This window comes from Camelina sativa, chromosome 14 (assembly GCF_000633955.1).
Source record: "Camelina sativa cultivar DH55 chromosome 14, Cs, whole genome shotgun sequence".
NCBI lineage: Eukaryota > Viridiplantae > Streptophyta > Magnoliopsida > Brassicales > Brassicaceae > Camelina > Camelina sativa.
The window spans coordinates 3109605-3128536 of NC_025698.1; the positions used below are offsets into that span (position 1 = coordinate 3109605).

Here is an 18932-nt window from a genome sequence, read left to right on the forward strand (position 1 = left end):
TTTTTTTTTTAACTTTTCGTTTGATTGTGAGTTTGTGGTGATTGAGCTTAGAAGGAAAGATAGTGATCTAGAGAGAGGGAGAGAGAGAAATGGAAGCAAAGAGAGGGATAGTGTCTCTCTGCTTATGTCTATTATATAGTCAGTGCTTCCCAAATATAACTAAGAATGAGCTGAAATATTGAATTAGTTAAATTAAATCGTATAATTCGGGTAATGTGCAACTACTAGTATATATATATATATATATATTTTTTTAACAAATTTGGATTAAGTTAACTAGTGGAACTCCTGCACAAATTTTTACACCTAATTGAACTTTTTCAAAGCAGTCATGATTGTACAAAATCATAGTACTAGGAAAAACAAAACAAAAGTTGGACTTAGTTGTATACAACAAAAAAAATTGTGACAGACAGCGAAGCATTTTCATGTTTATTTTGGTATATTCTTAACAAACGTTCTATATATCTTTTTGAGTTTTAAGTTTTCAATAAAGCTTTTAATTAGGTTTCCTTCTTAATCAATCTTTCTTTTTATAGTACAATATTGCAGTCCATCTGTATTTATGAATATTTGTTTACAAGTATTCTGTTTTTTATATATCTTAATTTGATTACCTTCTGTAAGACGTGGGTATAATCGCATATTGATATTTGATATGCACATTAGCACATAGAATTACGTTTTAAGGCGTTGTTAATATAAATCATCTGTCACATGAAAGAGAGAGAGAACACAATAAATTGTACTTATAAATAAAACTGACCTAGTGGGACAGGAACCACAATAAAATTTGTAGAGGAACACTATTTCTAAAATTGGTTGGTTTAAGAGTAAAGCTTCCACAAAAATGCAAGATTTTTTTTTTTTTTTTTCATGCCGACGGCTATATATATGTACGAGTCCAAATGAAAAAAAATATTATTATCGATCGACTAGAGAAGGAGACTCAAGTATTCATTCCACTGTACTTTGAATAAAACTACTTCCAAATGACATCTTTTAATTAGACGAAGTTGAACTTTCTTCTAAATGGAAAATTCTACAACACAATTATCTATCGTTGGTACAGTGCGTTGATGTTAAAATAAGAGACATGGTTTGTAATTTGTCTAGAAACGTCTAAAATCTAGGCGCGGACTTGTCTCTCGAATTATATATAATGAATCAGTGGTCTACAATTATACAAGTTTTCAAAAACTGAAAACATTAAAAAAAAAAAAATTGTGTGTAAGTGTATCATTTGGGGAGTGTTTGGAGAGAAAGGAGCAGAGAGGGACGGGGGTAAAGTGTTCCTTACGATAAATAATTTTGAAATCGGGACCAAGAGTAGACAGCTTTGGTCTAATAATATTCCACATGTTTTTTTCTCACTTCTGTTTTCAAAAAAAACGTCTGGCTTTCTCGAAATTAACTCACTCCACTAATCACAGTATATTAGTACTATATATTAGCATTGCGTTGTACGTCCTTCTACCATTTCTCAATTGGTGAACGTTCATGTTTGTTCGTCCTTCAAAGTCACAGACGTACAGTATACGATGTTGTGTTACAGAAAACATGTTTAGTAAGAAGTTAGCAAAAAAAAAAATGTTAAATAAGAAAACGAAACAAAAATGAAGATGTATATACCCATATTAAGTGATCTTAACCATCTTAAATCAGAAATCAGATAATCATGATTTATGCACTACACATTGTTTCATCTTCTGATTATAATGTGAAACTAGATTTTCGTGTTTATAAGCTTTTATGATGATAACATGTGCGATCAGATGCTGTTTAATTTTTCTTCTTTTTATATTCTCTCAAGTTAAACAATCATAAACCCTTTTTCAGACAAAAAAAAAAAAAGAAGAAGTTAAAACAATCATAAGATTCATAACCCTTGGATTTTGTAACTTTCCAAAGCTTGCAGGTCCTCTTGGTTTTGATTAGTTCGGGGTTTAACTGGTTCAGTACCTGCTAGCTGTGTGTGGTTGACTGGTTAGTATTTGTTTTTATTTTGTTTTTAGCTTTGTCTTCAGAAAATTTAATACTTCGCCGGCTATTCCTCTGATTCAATATATTTATGATTATTTATATCTTCTATATAATAAAACGGAAAACGGAAGTATACAACTTTTTTTTGTAAACTATATAATTTTTATAAATTGGTTATAAAATAGGTTATAGATAAAATATAGATTGGTTACAAAAAAACGTTATACATTAATTGGTCAATATGTGAGCTATATGAATACACTTAAGAATATTCCAAAAAATACTCTTAAAGAGAATATTCCAATGATTATACAATTTCCTAAATAAAATATTTAGTATTCCATATATTGTTACAAAATATATATGTTAGGCATAAAAAATATACTCTTAGGCATAAAAAAATAAATTTTGGGCAATTTATAACACTTAATCGTGATTTACGAGATTTTATTGTGCCGTTGAAAATAAAATCTTACCTAAGCATGGGTCATATTAAAAAAACTTTCACCAAAAATATTTAAAAATTAAAATAAAAACAAACAATAAATATAATAATTTCTCATACATAAAATTACAAAATTAACAATATAAAACTTACAAAATAGGTGTTTTTTTCAAGCCATCATATTTAACATATGATTTTATTGCAAAAAACTTTTAAAAATAATCATATAAATTATATTTTGTTCTAAAATTATAATATAAATAAAAATAATTTCAACCCGTGCTTTAGCACGGGTCCTAATCTAGTTCAGTAGTATTTTTCTATTGTTTAAAATATTTTTTCATTAATTTTATATAATATGTAAATATTATATGTAGTGTAATAAACATTTATGGTTTCTATTTTTTTTGTTGCTTTTAACCTAAAAATCTATTAAATGAAACAGAGGGGGGGGGAGGAAATCAAAGTTTACAGTGTTAAAGGGTTGAACTAATGAACTTTATTTTTAAAAAGGACAACAAGAAAGTTTAAAGGTGAGATTTCTTTCAGGTTTGATAATGGAAAATATTATAACACCCGAAGTTCATCAAAATGTTTTTACCCCAATTCAATCACTGAATATTATTGAATTATGTACCGTCGCACTCCTCGCCCGCCATGACGATTGACGGGAACCGGTTTTTAAAAGATTTTTCAGTAAATAAGTTGGATTAAATTTCTAAATAAATAACTCAACCTATGTAAAATTGCAGATTCTAATAGCTAAACTAAAACAACCTGAATTAAAACTGGTTAGAGACTCCAAAAACCCACACGGTTCAGATAGAATTTTGAACTTAGAAGGGTTTTTAATGTTTTTGTCACCCTGATTTCTATACACGTACGGATTAAAATAAGAAAGAATCGAGAGATATAGAGGTAACGAAAGATCCGTGATCCTCTGATCTTGGTGGTCCAAGCATATTCTCATCGTTATTAACATCATCTTGAATTAGTCATGGCCCTTGGACTAGATTAGTACTGTATACAACATTAAAGCAGCAAGACTCGAAATATTCATTCCCTCTTACGTTATGCAACTGATGCCATACAACCACATAGGACATCGCTTCCAATTTATCCGAAAAAGGTTTATAAAAATTTGAGATGCGTCTGTGACTACAGATAATAAAAACACCGTTTATACTTCATACTTTAACAAGGGGAAAAAAATACCAAAAAAGGCAAATACTAATATATCAATAGCAGCCTCCAAACCGACAGAAAACAAACAAAAACTAAAAAAGGAAATACATCAAAACCACACTGGTTCAACAAGAAGTTCATAGAAACATTGTTTTGCGTATCCTACATCACTATACACCAGACAAAAAAAAAAAAAAAAAAAAGCTGAACCACTTAATGTGAATCGTCAAGCCTATGCTTCCATGACGTGGTGCATAATACGCATACATAACATTTAATCAAAGCCGCGCCTATTTACAAAATCAAACCAGGAACGGGACGATATATAGCTAGCATATAATAAGAATACTAAGTCAAAAGATGATCATTCGCAATCTAAGCGCAGCTAGGTTGTCGTTTAGAGGCTGCCACCACCGAGAAGAACAAGTCTAGATCCGGCGGCTGAAAATATCCGTTCTTCGGCGGTTCCTTCCTTTTCCCAAAGTGTACCGATCTCTTCCTTCTCATCGGAGGCGGACACGGTGGATATGCTGGTATCCGGCAGTCATCACGTGTCGGCGTTGTGCATCCCATGTTGTTGTAGTCGTCCTCAACGGTCACCGTGTCTCCGTCGTAGTTATCCATTTTTCTCTCCCTATCTTTCCTAATTAAGCGTCTCAACAAGTCAATGTGATTGCTTCTTTATTACACAAGCTAGCTAGCTAGTTTTGGTGGAAGTGCGCGTAGCTTGTTCTGGAAGTTGCTAAAGGCTAGCGGTGTAGAAACTGACACGTGGAGTAACGTACTGCCACGTGCTAAAGCGTAAGTATGTTCAGGTTGCCACACATACATACACACACTCGTTTATAATGTGGGTTTACTTGGAAACCAGGAGGCCCATTGAGCTCAACAAGGGCCCTAATTTTACCACTCAAATACCGAACCACGCTCCAAGAACAACCGGTTGGATTAGAGATCAAACCGGTTGAAATAAAACATATGTTGGAGTCTGGAACGCGTTGATGTCTTGGTACCCAAGCAGCTCAAAGTTGTCACATAAAATTGCTCTGTCAACTAACACAATAATAAATCACAAAATTTTCGTTCTGGGTTCTTTGATTCCTTTCAATTGCCGCAGCGCATCTTCATCACTTCTGTAAATTTCACTCCTTTTTGGCTCTATCTGAAATCGAAAGCTGCCATCTTTCTCCGTGAATTAAAATCTCCGATTTCGGTTTCTCTATATATTATTATGCGATCTCACTTTTGCTCGTATTGATTCTTTGACAATGATATTCTCCAAGCTCGGTTCCTCAATCGCTCGTTCCTCTCGTTCCAAGGTTCGTTTTGAATGTGTGATACTTTTCCCCAGATGCTTGTTGTTAATCTTGTGTGTTTTAAATTCCTATCCTGGGTGAAATTAGGGATTGGTGTACGGAGGTGGTGTGAGATCGGCGATTTTAAGCCAAGGGAGGCTTCGAGCGCCGCCGAATCTAGAGGCGGCGGCAAATCAGGTTAATGGTGGATTAGGGTTTCTGAGGCGGCACTTTGCTTCTTTAGCTGCTCGCAAGGGGCTAGATACTGGTGGTGATTTAAGCCGCGTTTTCGCTAACCCTAGATTGCGTCGGTTCTTTTCTAGCCAAACCCCAAAGAAGAAGAGTATGCATCCAAAACCCTTTCTTTTCATACGGAATCAATTTATGAGTGATAAAAATTGGTGCACATTTTGTTTTTGGATTCTCATGAATGGCTTTTTTTTGTGCAGATTACGAGAAGTATTATCCAAAAGATACTAAGCAAGCACCCAAGAATGAGCAGAAATCCGAATCCAGAGGTGAAGGTTTGTGTGACATTCCCTTAACTTTGGATTTCGACTCCGTTTTGTGATGTGCAAAATAAATTAAGAAGACTATTTGGGGAGTTTGGGGAATCCTTTTATCATCTTTCTTTTTTTTTTGGTTTGATGAATAGGCAGAAAATTACAGGCTTTATACTAAGTGAAGATGTTTGACCAGCAAGGTTATTGATAGGTTAAAACTTTGCTGACCAAATTACCTACGGTACTCGCAGTTGTGCTATTTGAGAATTGGTCATCGTACTAATGTTTTGAATTACATGTATAGTGTGGAGGAAATATGTAGGTCGTCATGAAACTATTTTGAAATTTGCTGTATCAATCTTTCTGTGAATTTTCTCCTTTGATTTTTTTTTTTTTTTGCTTCTGAAAGGATTGTGAAAGTTTGTTTGAAGCTTTTAGTATTTGGATATGTATTTATTTGTTTCAATGCAGAGGGTTCGAAAAAAACCGAAAATGAAAATGTTGGGGACATGTTCACGAAAGAATTCCAAGATATGTTAATTCCTCTGATGGCCATTGCTTTTACCCTCTCTACTTTCTGGCTTGGTTCTATAGACAAGCAACAGGCAAGCATGTTTAACTAAACTTTGTTTATTCTGGATCTATTTATCTATATTATGCTATCTATCTAATTTCATGGACATGAGATATATTAATTAAATTTTCCGTGTATATCTGTTGGTTCAGATTAGTTTCCAGGAGTTCAAAAACAAGCTTCTTGAACCTGGTCTAGTGGATCACATAGATGTTTCTAATAAGTCAGTTGCGAAAGTCTATGTGAGGAGTTCACCAAAACGTAGTGGCCAGTATAAGTACTACTTTAATATTGGTAGTGTTGAATCATTTGAGGGGAAACTCGAGGAGGCCCAAGAAGCGATAGGCGTCAATTCCCATGACTTTGTTCCTGTCACCTACGTCTCTGAAATGATATGGTACCAGGAACTGTTGAGGTTTGCACCGACTCTACTTCTCTTAGGTACGCTAGTTTTAGGGGCAAGACGGATGCAAGGTGGACTGGGAGGTATAGGCGGACCTGGTGGTAAGGGTGGCCGTGGAATTTTCAATATAGGGAAAGCTCAAATAACTAGGCAGATAAAAATTCCAAGAATAAGGTTAGCATTTCAATCAGAATGGAAAATGGAATTACGACTCTCATTTCCCGTTCATGATGCTATTGGGATTTAGAACTGATTTTTTTTTGGTTTTTGCCAGATATATTTTAAAGATGTTGCGGGATGCGAGGAGGCTAAACAAGAAATTATGGAATTTGTGCATTTCCTTCAGAACCCAAAGAAATATGAAGAGTTGGGAGCTAAAATTCCAAAAGGTGCGCTTTTAGTTGGCCCACCAGGGACTGGAAAGACCCTTCTAGCAAAAGCTACTGCAGGGGAATCAGCTGTGCCGTTTCTGTCTATATCTGGTTCAGATTTCATGGAAATGTTTGTTGGTGTTGGACCTTCCAGAGTGAGAAACTTGTTTCAAGAGGCTAGACAATGTGCACCTAGCATTATATTTATTGATGAGATCGATGCAATTGGCCGTGCGAGAGGACGTGGAGGTTTCTCAGGTGGAAATGATGAGCGTGAAAGCACACTTAATCAGCTGCTAGTTGAAATGGATGGATTTGGTACTACCGCTGGAGTTGTCGTCCTTGCTGGAACTAACAGGCCAGATATTCTTGATAAAGCTTTATTACGGCCTGGCCGGTTTGATCGTCAGATAACCATAGATAAACCTGATATTAAAGGCCGTGACCAGATATTCCAGATATACCTGAAGAAGATCAAACTCGATCACGAGCCCTCATATTACTCGCAGAGGCTTGCAGCTCTCACTCCCGGATTTGCTGGAGCCGACATTGCGAATGTCTGTAATGAGGCTGCTCTTATTGCTGCCAGGCATGAAGGAGCAACAGTTACAATGGCGCACTTTGACTCTGCAATCGATCGTGTTATTGGAGGTCTGGAGAAGAAAAACCGGGTATGTGCTTTCGCCTAATCAACAAAATTAAACTTTATATCTTTATAGCCAGTTTTTATATCTGATTTGTTCATTTTCGGTTATATGGGAGCCTCCTTGATAGTAATGTAGGATATATCTCAAGTTTGAAACCCAACAAATTGGTGAAGTATCACTATCAGCTAAAGATTGCATCTTGTTTTTTCCCAATGGAAACCTGAATGATCTATAATCGTTTTGGGTGGTTTGATGGCCACAGGTAATAAGCAAGCTGGAAAGGCGTACAGTTGCATATCATGAATCTGGCCACGCGGTTGCTGGGTGGTTCCTGGAACATGCTGAACCATTACTAAAAGTGACTATTGTTCCTCGTGGCACAGCAGCACTCGGGTTTGCCCAGTACGTTCCAAATGAAAACTTGCTCATGACCAAAGAACAACTCTTCGACATGACTTGCATGACTCTCGGTGGCAGGGCAGCTGAACAGGTAAATCTATCAGCGTCCAACTCCTCCTTTTGGTTGTGAAACTGAAAGTGTTATGAGTGAAGGATCACATATAGGGATATATCCCAAAATGCTCTCTTTATTGCAAAAAAACATACGCAAAGCAATAAGCAAAGCTTAAAACTCTCTTTTTGATATCCTGGTATAGAAGTCAAGAACTCTCATTACCGTTTCAGGTCATAAAGCTTCTGTAATATGTTTTTTCAAGCTGTGAAATCCTGTTTTTTGGTGGGTCTTGATTTCAGGTATTGATAGGAAGAATATCGACGGGGGCTCAGAACGATCTTGAGAAGGTGACCAAGATGACATACGCGCAAGTGGCCGTGTACGGATTCAGCGACAAGATTGGATTGCTTTCGTTCCCGCAACGGGAAGACGAGTTCTCAAAACCGTACAGCAACAGAACCGGTGCAATGATAGACGAAGAGGTCCGAGAATGGGTTGGCAAAGCTTACAAGCGAACTGTTGAGCTGATCGAGGAACACAAAGAGCAAGTGGCTCAGATCGCTGAGCTCTTGCTAGAGAAGGAAGTTTTGCATCAGGATGATCTCGCTAAAGTTTTGGGTGAGCGTCCGTTTAAGTCTGGTGAGACAACGAATTACGACAGGTTTAAATCTGGATTTGAAGAGACGGAGAAGGAGAGCCAGAAGGAGTCTGAGAATCTGACGCCTGTGGAGGATGATGGAGTTCCGCCGCTTGAGCCACAGGTGGTTCCAACGTAGACGTTTTGGAGACACCCAAAGTTAATACTAGTCATTGTAAATTTAATCCAAGCCGGCAATAACGAAACACACGCTTCTGTATCCTCCGTGAGGGAGGGATTGTTCTTTCTGGAAAAGTATCAATTTTATTTAGCTCTATCAATTTGCTCTGTTCAGAGAATCATGAACATTGGAGTATTCCAATAATGAAAATGATTACTCTGTTAAGTGTTTAGCTTTAATCACAGTAGAGAGTGTCATTGTATACAGCAAAAGTAAAGAAAATCAAGTGCACAAAACAAGTCCACAAGCTCTGCCTCCAGAAGAAAAATAAAACAGAACTTGGGACTACATGACAATCTTTAAGAGAAGAAACACAAAAGCTAAGAAGGGACCCAACAAGAAGAAGAGAAGAGGATGCGACCTTTCCAACCTTGTAAGAACCAGTTACTATCTTCGTCAAGGACAAAGTCTTTATGATAACCCCATTTCTTCATTTTCTCCCTAAATGACTCCACAAGCTCTGCCTTGACAGGCTTTTGCTTAAAACCAGCCCTAATCATCCTCACTTGCCATTGCTTGTAAGTCTCCGGTCTCTCGACTCTATCTATACCTTCACAAGCTATCACATTCATCACTTCTCTCCCGTAAAACTCTCCTTCAAAATGTATCCTCTCCGGGTTTTCTCGCGACAGAGTCGCACCAAACAAGTCAAAGAGCGCCGAGTAGTGAAACAGAGCTTCTTTGAACCGTGTGGTGAAGAATGGAGCGTTGAAAGATCCGTTGATCGTCGAGCTGAGGAAAACGTTAGGGTTCATGTCTCTGATTAGTTTTAAGAACCCATCCCTCGGACAATCCTCCTCCCCTGGAGTCGCGTCTCGGAGGTTCTNATCTTTAAGAGAAGAAACACAAAAGCTAAGAAGGGACCCAACAAGAAGAAGAGAAGAGGATGCGACCTTTCCAACCTTGTAAGAACCAGTTACTATCTTCGTCAAGGACAAAGTCTTTATGATAACCCCATTTCTTCATTTTCTCCCTAAATGACTCCACAAGCTCTGCCTTGACAGGCTTTTGCTTAAAACCAGCCCTAATCATCCTCACTTGCCATTGCTTGTAAGTCTCCGGTCTCTCGACTCTATCTATACCTTCACAAGCTATCACATTCATCACTTCTCTCCCGTAAAACTCTCCTTCAAAATGTATCCTCTCCGGGTTTTCTCGCGACAGAGTCGCACCAAACAAGTCAAAGAGCGCCGAGTAGTGAAACAGAGCTTCTTTGAACCGTGTGGTGAAGAATGGAGCGTTGAAAGATCCGTTGATCGTCGAGCTGAGGAAAACGTTAGGGTTCATGTCTCTGATTAGTTTTAAGAACCCATCCCTCGGACAATCCTCCTCCCCTGGAGTCGCGTCTCGGAGGTTCTTGAACCGGAGAACTGTATTAACTGCAAGAACCTCGTTTGGTCGGATCTTGAACTCCTCTATCCGGATTGTTTCCCAGTTCTTAGACGCAATAGCATTGTACTCAAACGGAATACCAAACCGTTTGCAATACTCCGTAAGTCTTCTACCCGTATCCTGTATTCTCTCGGTTGGACGAAACCCGTGTTGCGGAAGCTCAATGCCCGTAATCCTAAGTTTCCGTAGCCCGGTTTTGTTCTTTGATAAGTGCTGTATAAACATGGGCCACTGGAAACCGTAAAGGATCCCGAAATCGATTATATGAAGAACCGAAGCATCCTTGGCAGCATCAAGAATCATCTTGTTGGAGAAGAAATATATCAAAGTCATAAACGGAGATGCAGACAAGAACACATGGTAGGATTTAAGAGTCTGTGCAGCTGTTCGTTTCTTGGAGGTAATGGAATCGTAATAACTCTGGATCGTATTTCCTGAGATTCCTTGAAGACGAGCCTCAAGCGCATTAGCAAAGAAATGAGCTAGTCTCTGTGATGCATCACCAAGAGGTGAACTCTGTTTCCTTATCTGCCTAAGCAAATCATCCGCTGTAATCTTATCACCTGCTGAAACGGACTGTGCACATAGCGTTAGAAGTGTGCGGAAATCAACCGCTTGACTCTTCTTTTTACCCCGGCCGCTTCCTTTCTTAGCCTGAAGTACCTTGTTTGAACCATTCTCGCCATCTTCTTTAATCTGCGGATCGCATTCGCCATCAAGAAGCAAAACCTTATCAAACATTTCTGTTAGTTTCCCGTCTTCCACATTCACTGCGTACTGCTTACTACTCCTAGTTTCCTCTAGATCATCTTCTTCTTCTTCCCTCGCGTGATGACTCTTCCTTGTTCTCGAGATACCGGACCAATCTTTCTCTTCTTTCACCGGAACAACTCTTTCTTTCGCTGCCTCAAGGTTAAAGATCCATTGATCGGTATTAGGAAGAAACTTGCTAGCTTCCTCTAGCCCTCTCTTAAACTGCATAACTGAATCTGCATCACTAAACATACTCCTGACAAGAACCTCGTTAGCCGGCTGTCCGAATTGCAACATGTTTGACCTTGGATCCGACACAACACCGGAATCAACAAGATGATTATCATACAACACTTCAGTCTCAGTAGTAGAGTTAGCAGCTGTTTCGATGCTGACACTAGAATTGCTGTTACTACTGCTCCAGTAATCACCACTACTATTACTACTACTACTAGAAGTAGTAACAGAGTTAGGAAGATGAGACTGAGTTTGGGAGTCGTTGATCACTTGCTGCAGCATTTCTTCAGTCTGTCGCAGAGCCAAGGAATCGTAGAACATAGATTGATTATCAGCGATACTCTCTTCCATGAGAAGCTGGTGTACATATTTCAAAAGGGTGTTTTCAGAATCAATCTCATCAGTAGGAGGAGAGTATTGATCATCTTGTGATGATGAAGCAGGAACCCAAATCGAATAAGGTTGGTGGTGGTGATATTGATCAATACGGAGATCGAAATCGCTAGAAGAAGGAACACCGAAACCAAGATCAGGAATCTGATTTGGTAGGAAACTCACATCGTAACACTCGAAACCGTTGACCACCCCTGAGTAATTTTTGGATTCCATCAATTCCAAAATTAAAAAAGGAAACTTTTGATTTTTGTTTTTTTTTTTTTTTTTTGTTTTCTGAATTCTAAAAAGGAAATTCACTGAATTGATTCCCTCTTTCACAAATACAAGAAGATAACAAAGAAAAAAAAAGCACAGAACTTTACAAAAGATTCAGAAACGGATAGGGAGAAATCGGAAACAACATTGCTTACATCTGAAGAAGAAGAATAAGTGGGGAAAAGTTGAAGAAGGCAAGAAAAAGGCGTCAACTTTATTTTTTTAAGATCATGAAGTTAAAAAAAAAAGGATAAAACTTTATGGGACATGTATTGTTGTTGGTGAGTAGCAATCTGCAAATAGGATTGGGTATGAATGATTGCTATGCGTGAGAGCAGAAGCAAGAAATCGAGAGAGATTTAGAGAGGAGGAAGTTTCCCGGGAAACTCAAAAGGGGGACAAGACCAGTCTTGCGATTCGTCCGAGGAGGGTGTGCTTTTGACTTGTCATTTATGAGTGTTTTCAGTGTTTCTCATTCGTGGGCTTGTTGGGCCCATTTGTTTTTAATTTACTAATTACAGTATGTAGTAGTGATCGTCATGTTAATCGCAAAAAAAGTTGCCATTATTATTGACTAGTGGTCGAGGAATCTATTCTTTTTATAGCAGTGATTGTCTCCTAATCCCCACATTAAGTTTGTATAATCCATATGTTAGACCGACTAACGATACTCTTATATGATCCATATGTTGTTTGTGAATCTGCAAAACGTAAATATAACTTATTTCTATGTTTTTGTAATGCATTAAGAAAGGTATTCGTTGACAAGATTTCGGAAAAAATTGAATATGTCGACGAATTATGTAGTATCTTTATATTTCTTTTTTTTGTAAACAAATTGCGTATTTCTGATTTTCAAATTTGTCTACTGTTTTAAAAATCTAGTATAAGTAATATTTTTAATTATTTGGACTATGATAGATAGTATATCTATTTATTAGCTGCGGTCAAACCGTACAAATGGTATACGCAAACCATTAATTTATATTATTACGTAAATCATAGAACATGTTTTTTTTTTAATTTCTTGATTGCAATTATACATGATAGCAACTTCTAAAAAAAAACTAATTTCTAAGTTGCAAATTCCGACTGCATTAGATGGTTAATATTTTATATGTTTATTGCCCATATGTACTTGATCAACTCCTGTTTCATGATATTATTATTTTTGATGTAAAGTCAAAAGTGTTTCGCACAAAAGGTATATATATTTATTAATTTTGATTCCAAAAGTTTCAAGTTGACAAAAGAAAAGAGTTTCATATGCGAAAACTTGGAGAGCAAGATTAATAAAGGTTCCTGATAGGTAGAGTTGATTATCTGACCAATAGGAATTATTTTAAAAAGTTGCTGATGAATACTTAAGCGATTTGATTGTAATTATTATATAGAACAACGATAATAAAATACACAAAGAACATAAAAAGGACTCCTCCAGATCTGATCTCTGTCACTCACAATGTCATTACATATTTGTGAGATTCTCACCATTCAATATTGTATACTAGTACATGAAAAAATACATTATACTAACTACTATATAATGTCAGAAAAAACTCGAAATTGAAGTGGGTGTCACGTTTGATCTCATTTATTATCCCCTTTTTTTCTGTCTCCAAGTTAAATATTCAAACTTTTTTTTAGCGTTACAAAAATTTATTGGAAATATTAGTGAGGAAAAGTTCATTGGATTGATTATTTCTTTGAATTTGAAATTATTTTTGTTGTTCAATCAATAACTCCTAAAAACATGTCATACTATTGATTCATAGGAGTTTTCCACTTTCCAGGTTTCAAATTTTGCATTATTTCTGATTATATTGTCCTAATACATGATTATCTACTTTTCCGTGAGTTTTTGTTCTTTGGTATATAGGAGTCCTACTGTAGGACATGTCACACTCTGCGAGCCTGATCAATGCAATAGAACTTTTTATAAAGAAGACATTGGAAAAATATGTAACATTTCATTATTTATGCAACAAAAGATTACATGAACATATATAGCAAAAGATCATGCACTGAGTACACTACTATATCTCTCTCATATGTTATACTCTTACAAACAAACGCGCTATGTCACAAGCATATAACAACAATACCCCTAGTGTCCAAGAACCTAACTCTGAACTTAATCCACTCGTGTTGGCGAGAGACTATCAACAGAAAAAGCCCTACATAAAACCCTCAGTCGCTTAGGACGCAGAAAGAACATCTATGAAGACGAAGGAACCCAAATAGATGAAGCATACACAATCCTACCTTTCCAACCTTGAAGCAACCAATTACTGTTTTGATCAACATCGAAGTTTTTATCGTACCCGTTATCGATTTTCAACTTCAGATTTTGCATCAGTTCCTTCTCAAGCGGAAGCTGTCTAAATCCGGCTCTGATCAACCTCACCTGCCACTGCTTATACGTCTCTGGTCTCTCCACTCTCTCCGTTCCTTCACAAGCCACAACATTAACAATCTCTCTCCCATAAAACTCCTTCTCAAACATCAGCCTCATCTCGTCTTCCCTCGTTAGCTTCGAGTCACACATATCAAACACAGCCGAGTAGTGAAACAACGCTTCTCTGAACCTTGTGACAAAGAATGGCGCGTTGTAGTTTCCGCTTAGGATCGCCGGGATAAAGACATTTGGGTTTACTTTTCTTATCAGCTTCAAAACAGCATCTCTCGGGCTGTTTACCAGAACGGTCTCATCTAGAAGGTTCTTGAAACGGAACAAAGAGTTTACAGCCACAAACTCTCCTTGTCGAAGCTTTAAGTCTTCAACTTTGATCGTTTCCCATTTCTGAGCAATTGCGTTGTACTCAAACGGAACATTGTGTCGCTGACAGTATCGAGCCAAGCGATGACCAGTCTCCTGAACTCCTTCCGCTGGTCTGAAACCGCGTTGAGGAAGCTCTATACCGGTAATCCGAAGCTTAGGCGAACCACCAGGCCTGAGCGAGAGGCGATGAATCAGAGCAGGCCATTGAAAACCGTAAGATATCCCAAAATCTATTATATGGATCGTGTTGGCGTTTGCAGTGAAACGCATCAGGCTGTGGTTAGCAAATATGATAGCAGCTTTTTTGAACGGACAGACCGACATGTATGTCTGGTAAGCCTTCAACATGTCTGCTGCAGATGTTTTCTTTGAAGATAAAGCGGTGTATATCTGTGTACCAGTCCCAGCTAAGCGTGCTTCAAGACTATTAGCAAAATAATGAGCCAGTCTCTCTGCTCCGTTGCCTAGAGGCGAAGAATGCTCCCTTATCTGTCTTAGCATTTCATTGGCGGTTCTACGATCATCCACTGATACAGCTTGTGCACATAACACCAAAAGAGTCCTCAAATCAGCAGTTTCTTTCTTCCCTGAATCGTTACTTAGACTAGTAGTAGCAGTTGATTTCTTCCCACGAATCTTTGCTCCATTTGACTGCACCGCAACTTGCTGTGCCGTCTCAACATTGGCAGGCTCTGCTGGAAACTTCTGGTCAAGAATGCATACAGGTTTCCCAGGGCCACATACCAAGATCTTATCAAACATTTCAGAAAGCTCACTTTCCTCAACATAAACAGCTGATTGCTTGTTACTTCTTTCTTCAACAGAATCCTCATCATCGTCACGCCAATGGCTTTTCTTTCCAGTCAATCTGTTTGGGGGAAGAGCAGAGCTATGATGTTCTGTCTCATCCTTCTTCTCCGTCTTAACAAAAACCTCAGAACCATTTTCCTTGGAACCTGAATTACTCGGGATGTAACTATCCACATCGATAAAGAGCTGAGAAGATTTAGGAAGGAACTTACTCGCTTCCTCCACCCCTCTCTTGAACTGCATAGCCAACTCACTATCTTTAAACATATTAGAAACCAAATCATCGCCAAAACCTGACCTATTACCAACACCACCAACCGTGACACTGTTGGACCTAGAAGTGGACTGGAAAACAAAATTACTCGGCATAGGTGACTGTAACCAAGAAGATCTATTCTCAAAACCATCAACACTCCAGTGTGAATCAGAGGAAGTAGTAGTGGTGGTGCTAGCGTAATCACTAAAGGCACCACCTGAACAAGAACCGTCAGGGCTATCATGAGTCAATTTATCAGGATGGTCGATAGAAGCAGGGGAAGAAGAAGAAGGGTACTTTTCGCCAAGGGCCTCATAGAGAGATTTCTCAGCAGCTTGAAGAGCCAAGGCGTCATGAAACATACAAGGCTTCTCTTCCATGTCCTCTTCCATAAGAACTTGGCTAATATACTTCAAAACCGAATCCGAGAAATCAGCGTCATCAGATGGGGATGATAACAGATCTCCTCCTGATGCAGCTTTGTTGTTGTTGTTGTTATGGGGATAAGACTGTGGAGGAGGAGGATCCATGGATGCGAAATTTAAGAAAGGCTCATCTAGATAGAATCCATTAGTAGCAGCTGAACCTAAGGCATCGTTTGAGGCAGGCAAATCAAACTCGCTAGTGAAATCGAACTGGTCCATGGATCCAGGGAACCCATCCGGATACGAACCCATGGATCGAAAAACAAAAACCCAAAATCCAGAGTCGTTAAAATCAAGTAAAGGTCGAAACTTTATTAAACCTGATCAAAAATATCACCAAAAACAGAGCAGTGAAGATCAGAGAAGAGAAGAGAGGAGAGGAGAACAAAAAAAGGAGGGAGATAAGAGAGAGAAGTGAGCATACCTCTTCGTGGGTAAAGCAGATTAAGCGGATTCGGCAACAAGATGACAAGGAAGGCAGAGCCTTGAGTAAGAAAGAGGAATAAGGTCTGTGTACGTGTTGTGGTGTAGAGAGAGGCCAGAGAGAAGATGAACCAAATAAGAGAGAGATAAGAACTGATTATAATTGTTTTATTACTTGAATGATTAAAGTATTAAAAGATAATGAAAATAAAGTGTATATGCCTTTTGTGTTTTTAATTTCCTCGTATAATTTAATAGTCTGAAAGGAATCTATCCGGTTCTGGACAATAATATTTCAGTATTTTGTTTTTACTATTACTACGAACAGATTTTTATTTTTATTTTTATTTTTATGAAATAAAAATTAATTATATTATCTTGCTGAAAACTATATATATTAATTTTAAAAATTAGTAAATAAATAGCTTTTTTTTCTTCTTTTCTATTTGGTGTGGTGTATATTGCTTTATTTTAAGTTTTTTTTTAACTATTAAACAAAGAAAATAGCTAAAACTATACAAGTCATTAATTATATTTATATGGATACCATACCACCCAAAGAAGAAGCTAATTTCAATCAATCAATATCGTCATACAATTCATCCTTCGATTTAGGCCAAGCCCTTACATGCAAAACTAATCATTCTACTTTTCTTCCCAATTCTTTACTCACTGTTCTTTTTGGTTGACCTGTTTTATGTCGAAGACTAAATAATAATTCATTCATATCATAAAACTCAATTGTCTTACTTTTTCCTTAAAACATCTTTTAATTTTAAGGGTATATATGCCGCAGAAAAAGTTTGGCGTTACAAAACAAAGGACAAAAAAAAAACAAAAAGTTTGGAAGCAAAGAAACGGATAGCCCACAAAAACAGAGAAAACAAGACGAAACAGAGCTAGTCGAGTCGATGACTACGAAGCCAGAAAGATCCATCTCTTTGGATGTATGATTGATGACGGCCTTCGTTTGTGACACACTTCTATAGAGAGAGCACTACTGTGTTGTTGTTGCTTTCGATTTATTGATGGTTTCCCAAATCTTGTAACTTGCTTAAAGATATAAATCTTTCTATTTATGATTATAATGGCTAAACATAATTGAACAACTTCGACAACAAAGATTCTGACAATACTACTAGCTACTGTATGAAGTTGGAAATGCCAATTTTTAAAATATCATTTAAATATAAGACAAAAAAAAAGATAAATAGTTGATATTCTAAACTTGTTTCCACTTGAAAAAAATTAGATTTTCCTTATTCCTCACGTCTTTTAAATTTGATCAAAGTTCAAAAAAATCCTTTATTTGTAGCAATTGTATATACTTTCTAAAAAAATCTAGAGATTTCAACTTTTGAACTCCCATCATCGCTCCTTAATATCATGATTTTTAGTTTTTCATTAATTGCTCTCTTTACTTTCGCATGCCAATTATAAAACATTGGCCTAATCCTAGCCACATGCATGAACACAACCAAACAAAAAAAAAATAAAACACTTTTTTCTACCCGCATAACAACGATGCTAGCAAAAAACATAAGACTCACATATAGGTGTCGACTTTTGATAAGGATATGAAATAAGGAAAGTGACATCTCCAATTATTTCTCTCCATTCATCGATAAGATCCTAAAGAATCTTCCACCATATACTCTCTTTCCTCTGTAAGTTTTCAAAAAAGTGTGTTTAGCCATTGAGAAAAGTCCCATATAGCTATTACCACAAAAGGGCAAAGTGGATAATTATTGCTACGTATGTTTTGTTTCATTTCCTCTTATCAACTCGACCTTTTTTTGTCACGGAATCTTGTCTCAAGGCCCCATGTGCGTATCACAGAGCTAAGTTCTTGGTGATTTCTACATCATACATATTATAACAACTTTTTCTTATAATTTTTTTTTATTAATCAAACAAGTTTCAAATTTAGATAATTTTTGGTGATATAGATACGAGCGCTTTGCTGACAAACTCATAAATACGAATACTTGCGAGACACTCTTTGGGTGGATTCTTCAAACACAAATACACCACAAATATCTCAATTTTGCAAAGGAAACAAAAGAAAGAAACCCTCTTATTATAACAACGCTCTGTGAAAATTACATCAGACTTCACATATCTTCATCTCTATATATTTTCTTCTTCTTCATCACAATCCATTCCTCTTTTTTTTTTTTAACATTGAATCTCCTCAAATACATGACATAACAAAACAAATAAACAAACAAACAAAAAATTATATATATATATATATGAAAGAAAAAAATTCCAGGTTCATCCTGCTATAACGTTCATTTTCACGTTGCAAAGATAATATTTGTCCCCGGGTCTATAGACCAAGACTGGTCTCGAGTTTCTTGGGTCCCTCTAGCAATAGGTGTTTCCCCTGTTGCTGGGACCAGTAGGCATGAGCCGTTAGTACCCTGTCTAAGAGCTCCTGTGGAACTGGCTCACCTCTCCTTTGTTGCGGCGATATTCTCGCTGTGTGCACCAGCGTCTTCCATTTGTCCTATTATTCACAT

At 37.2% G+C, this 18932-nt stretch overlaps 2 protein-coding genes and 1 pseudogene across 2 annotated transcripts; 1 reads left to right on the forward strand and 2 right to left on the reverse strand.

Annotated features, from left to right (window-relative positions):
- Positions 4494–8774, forward strand: LOC104739323 (annotated as a pseudogene).
- Positions 9514–12141, reverse strand: LOC104739322 (scarecrow-like protein 31). Its single transcript, XM_010459631.2, has one exon. It carries the CDS (start codon positions 11667–11669, stop codon positions 9531–9533), a length of 2139 nt encoding a protein of 712 aa, XP_010457933.1. The 5' UTR covers positions 11670–12141; the 3' UTR covers positions 9514–9530.
- LOC104739324 (scarecrow-like protein 14) lies at positions 13667–16559 on the reverse strand. The gene is made up of 2 exons (XM_010459632.2): positions 16409–16559; positions 13667–16304 (listed from the first exon to the last, which is right to left on the reverse strand). The coding sequence occupies exon 2, from the start codon at positions 16234–16236 to the stop codon at positions 13930–13932; it is 2307 nt and encodes a 768-aa protein (XP_010457934.1). The 5' UTR covers positions 16237–16304; positions 16409–16559; the 3' UTR covers positions 13667–13929.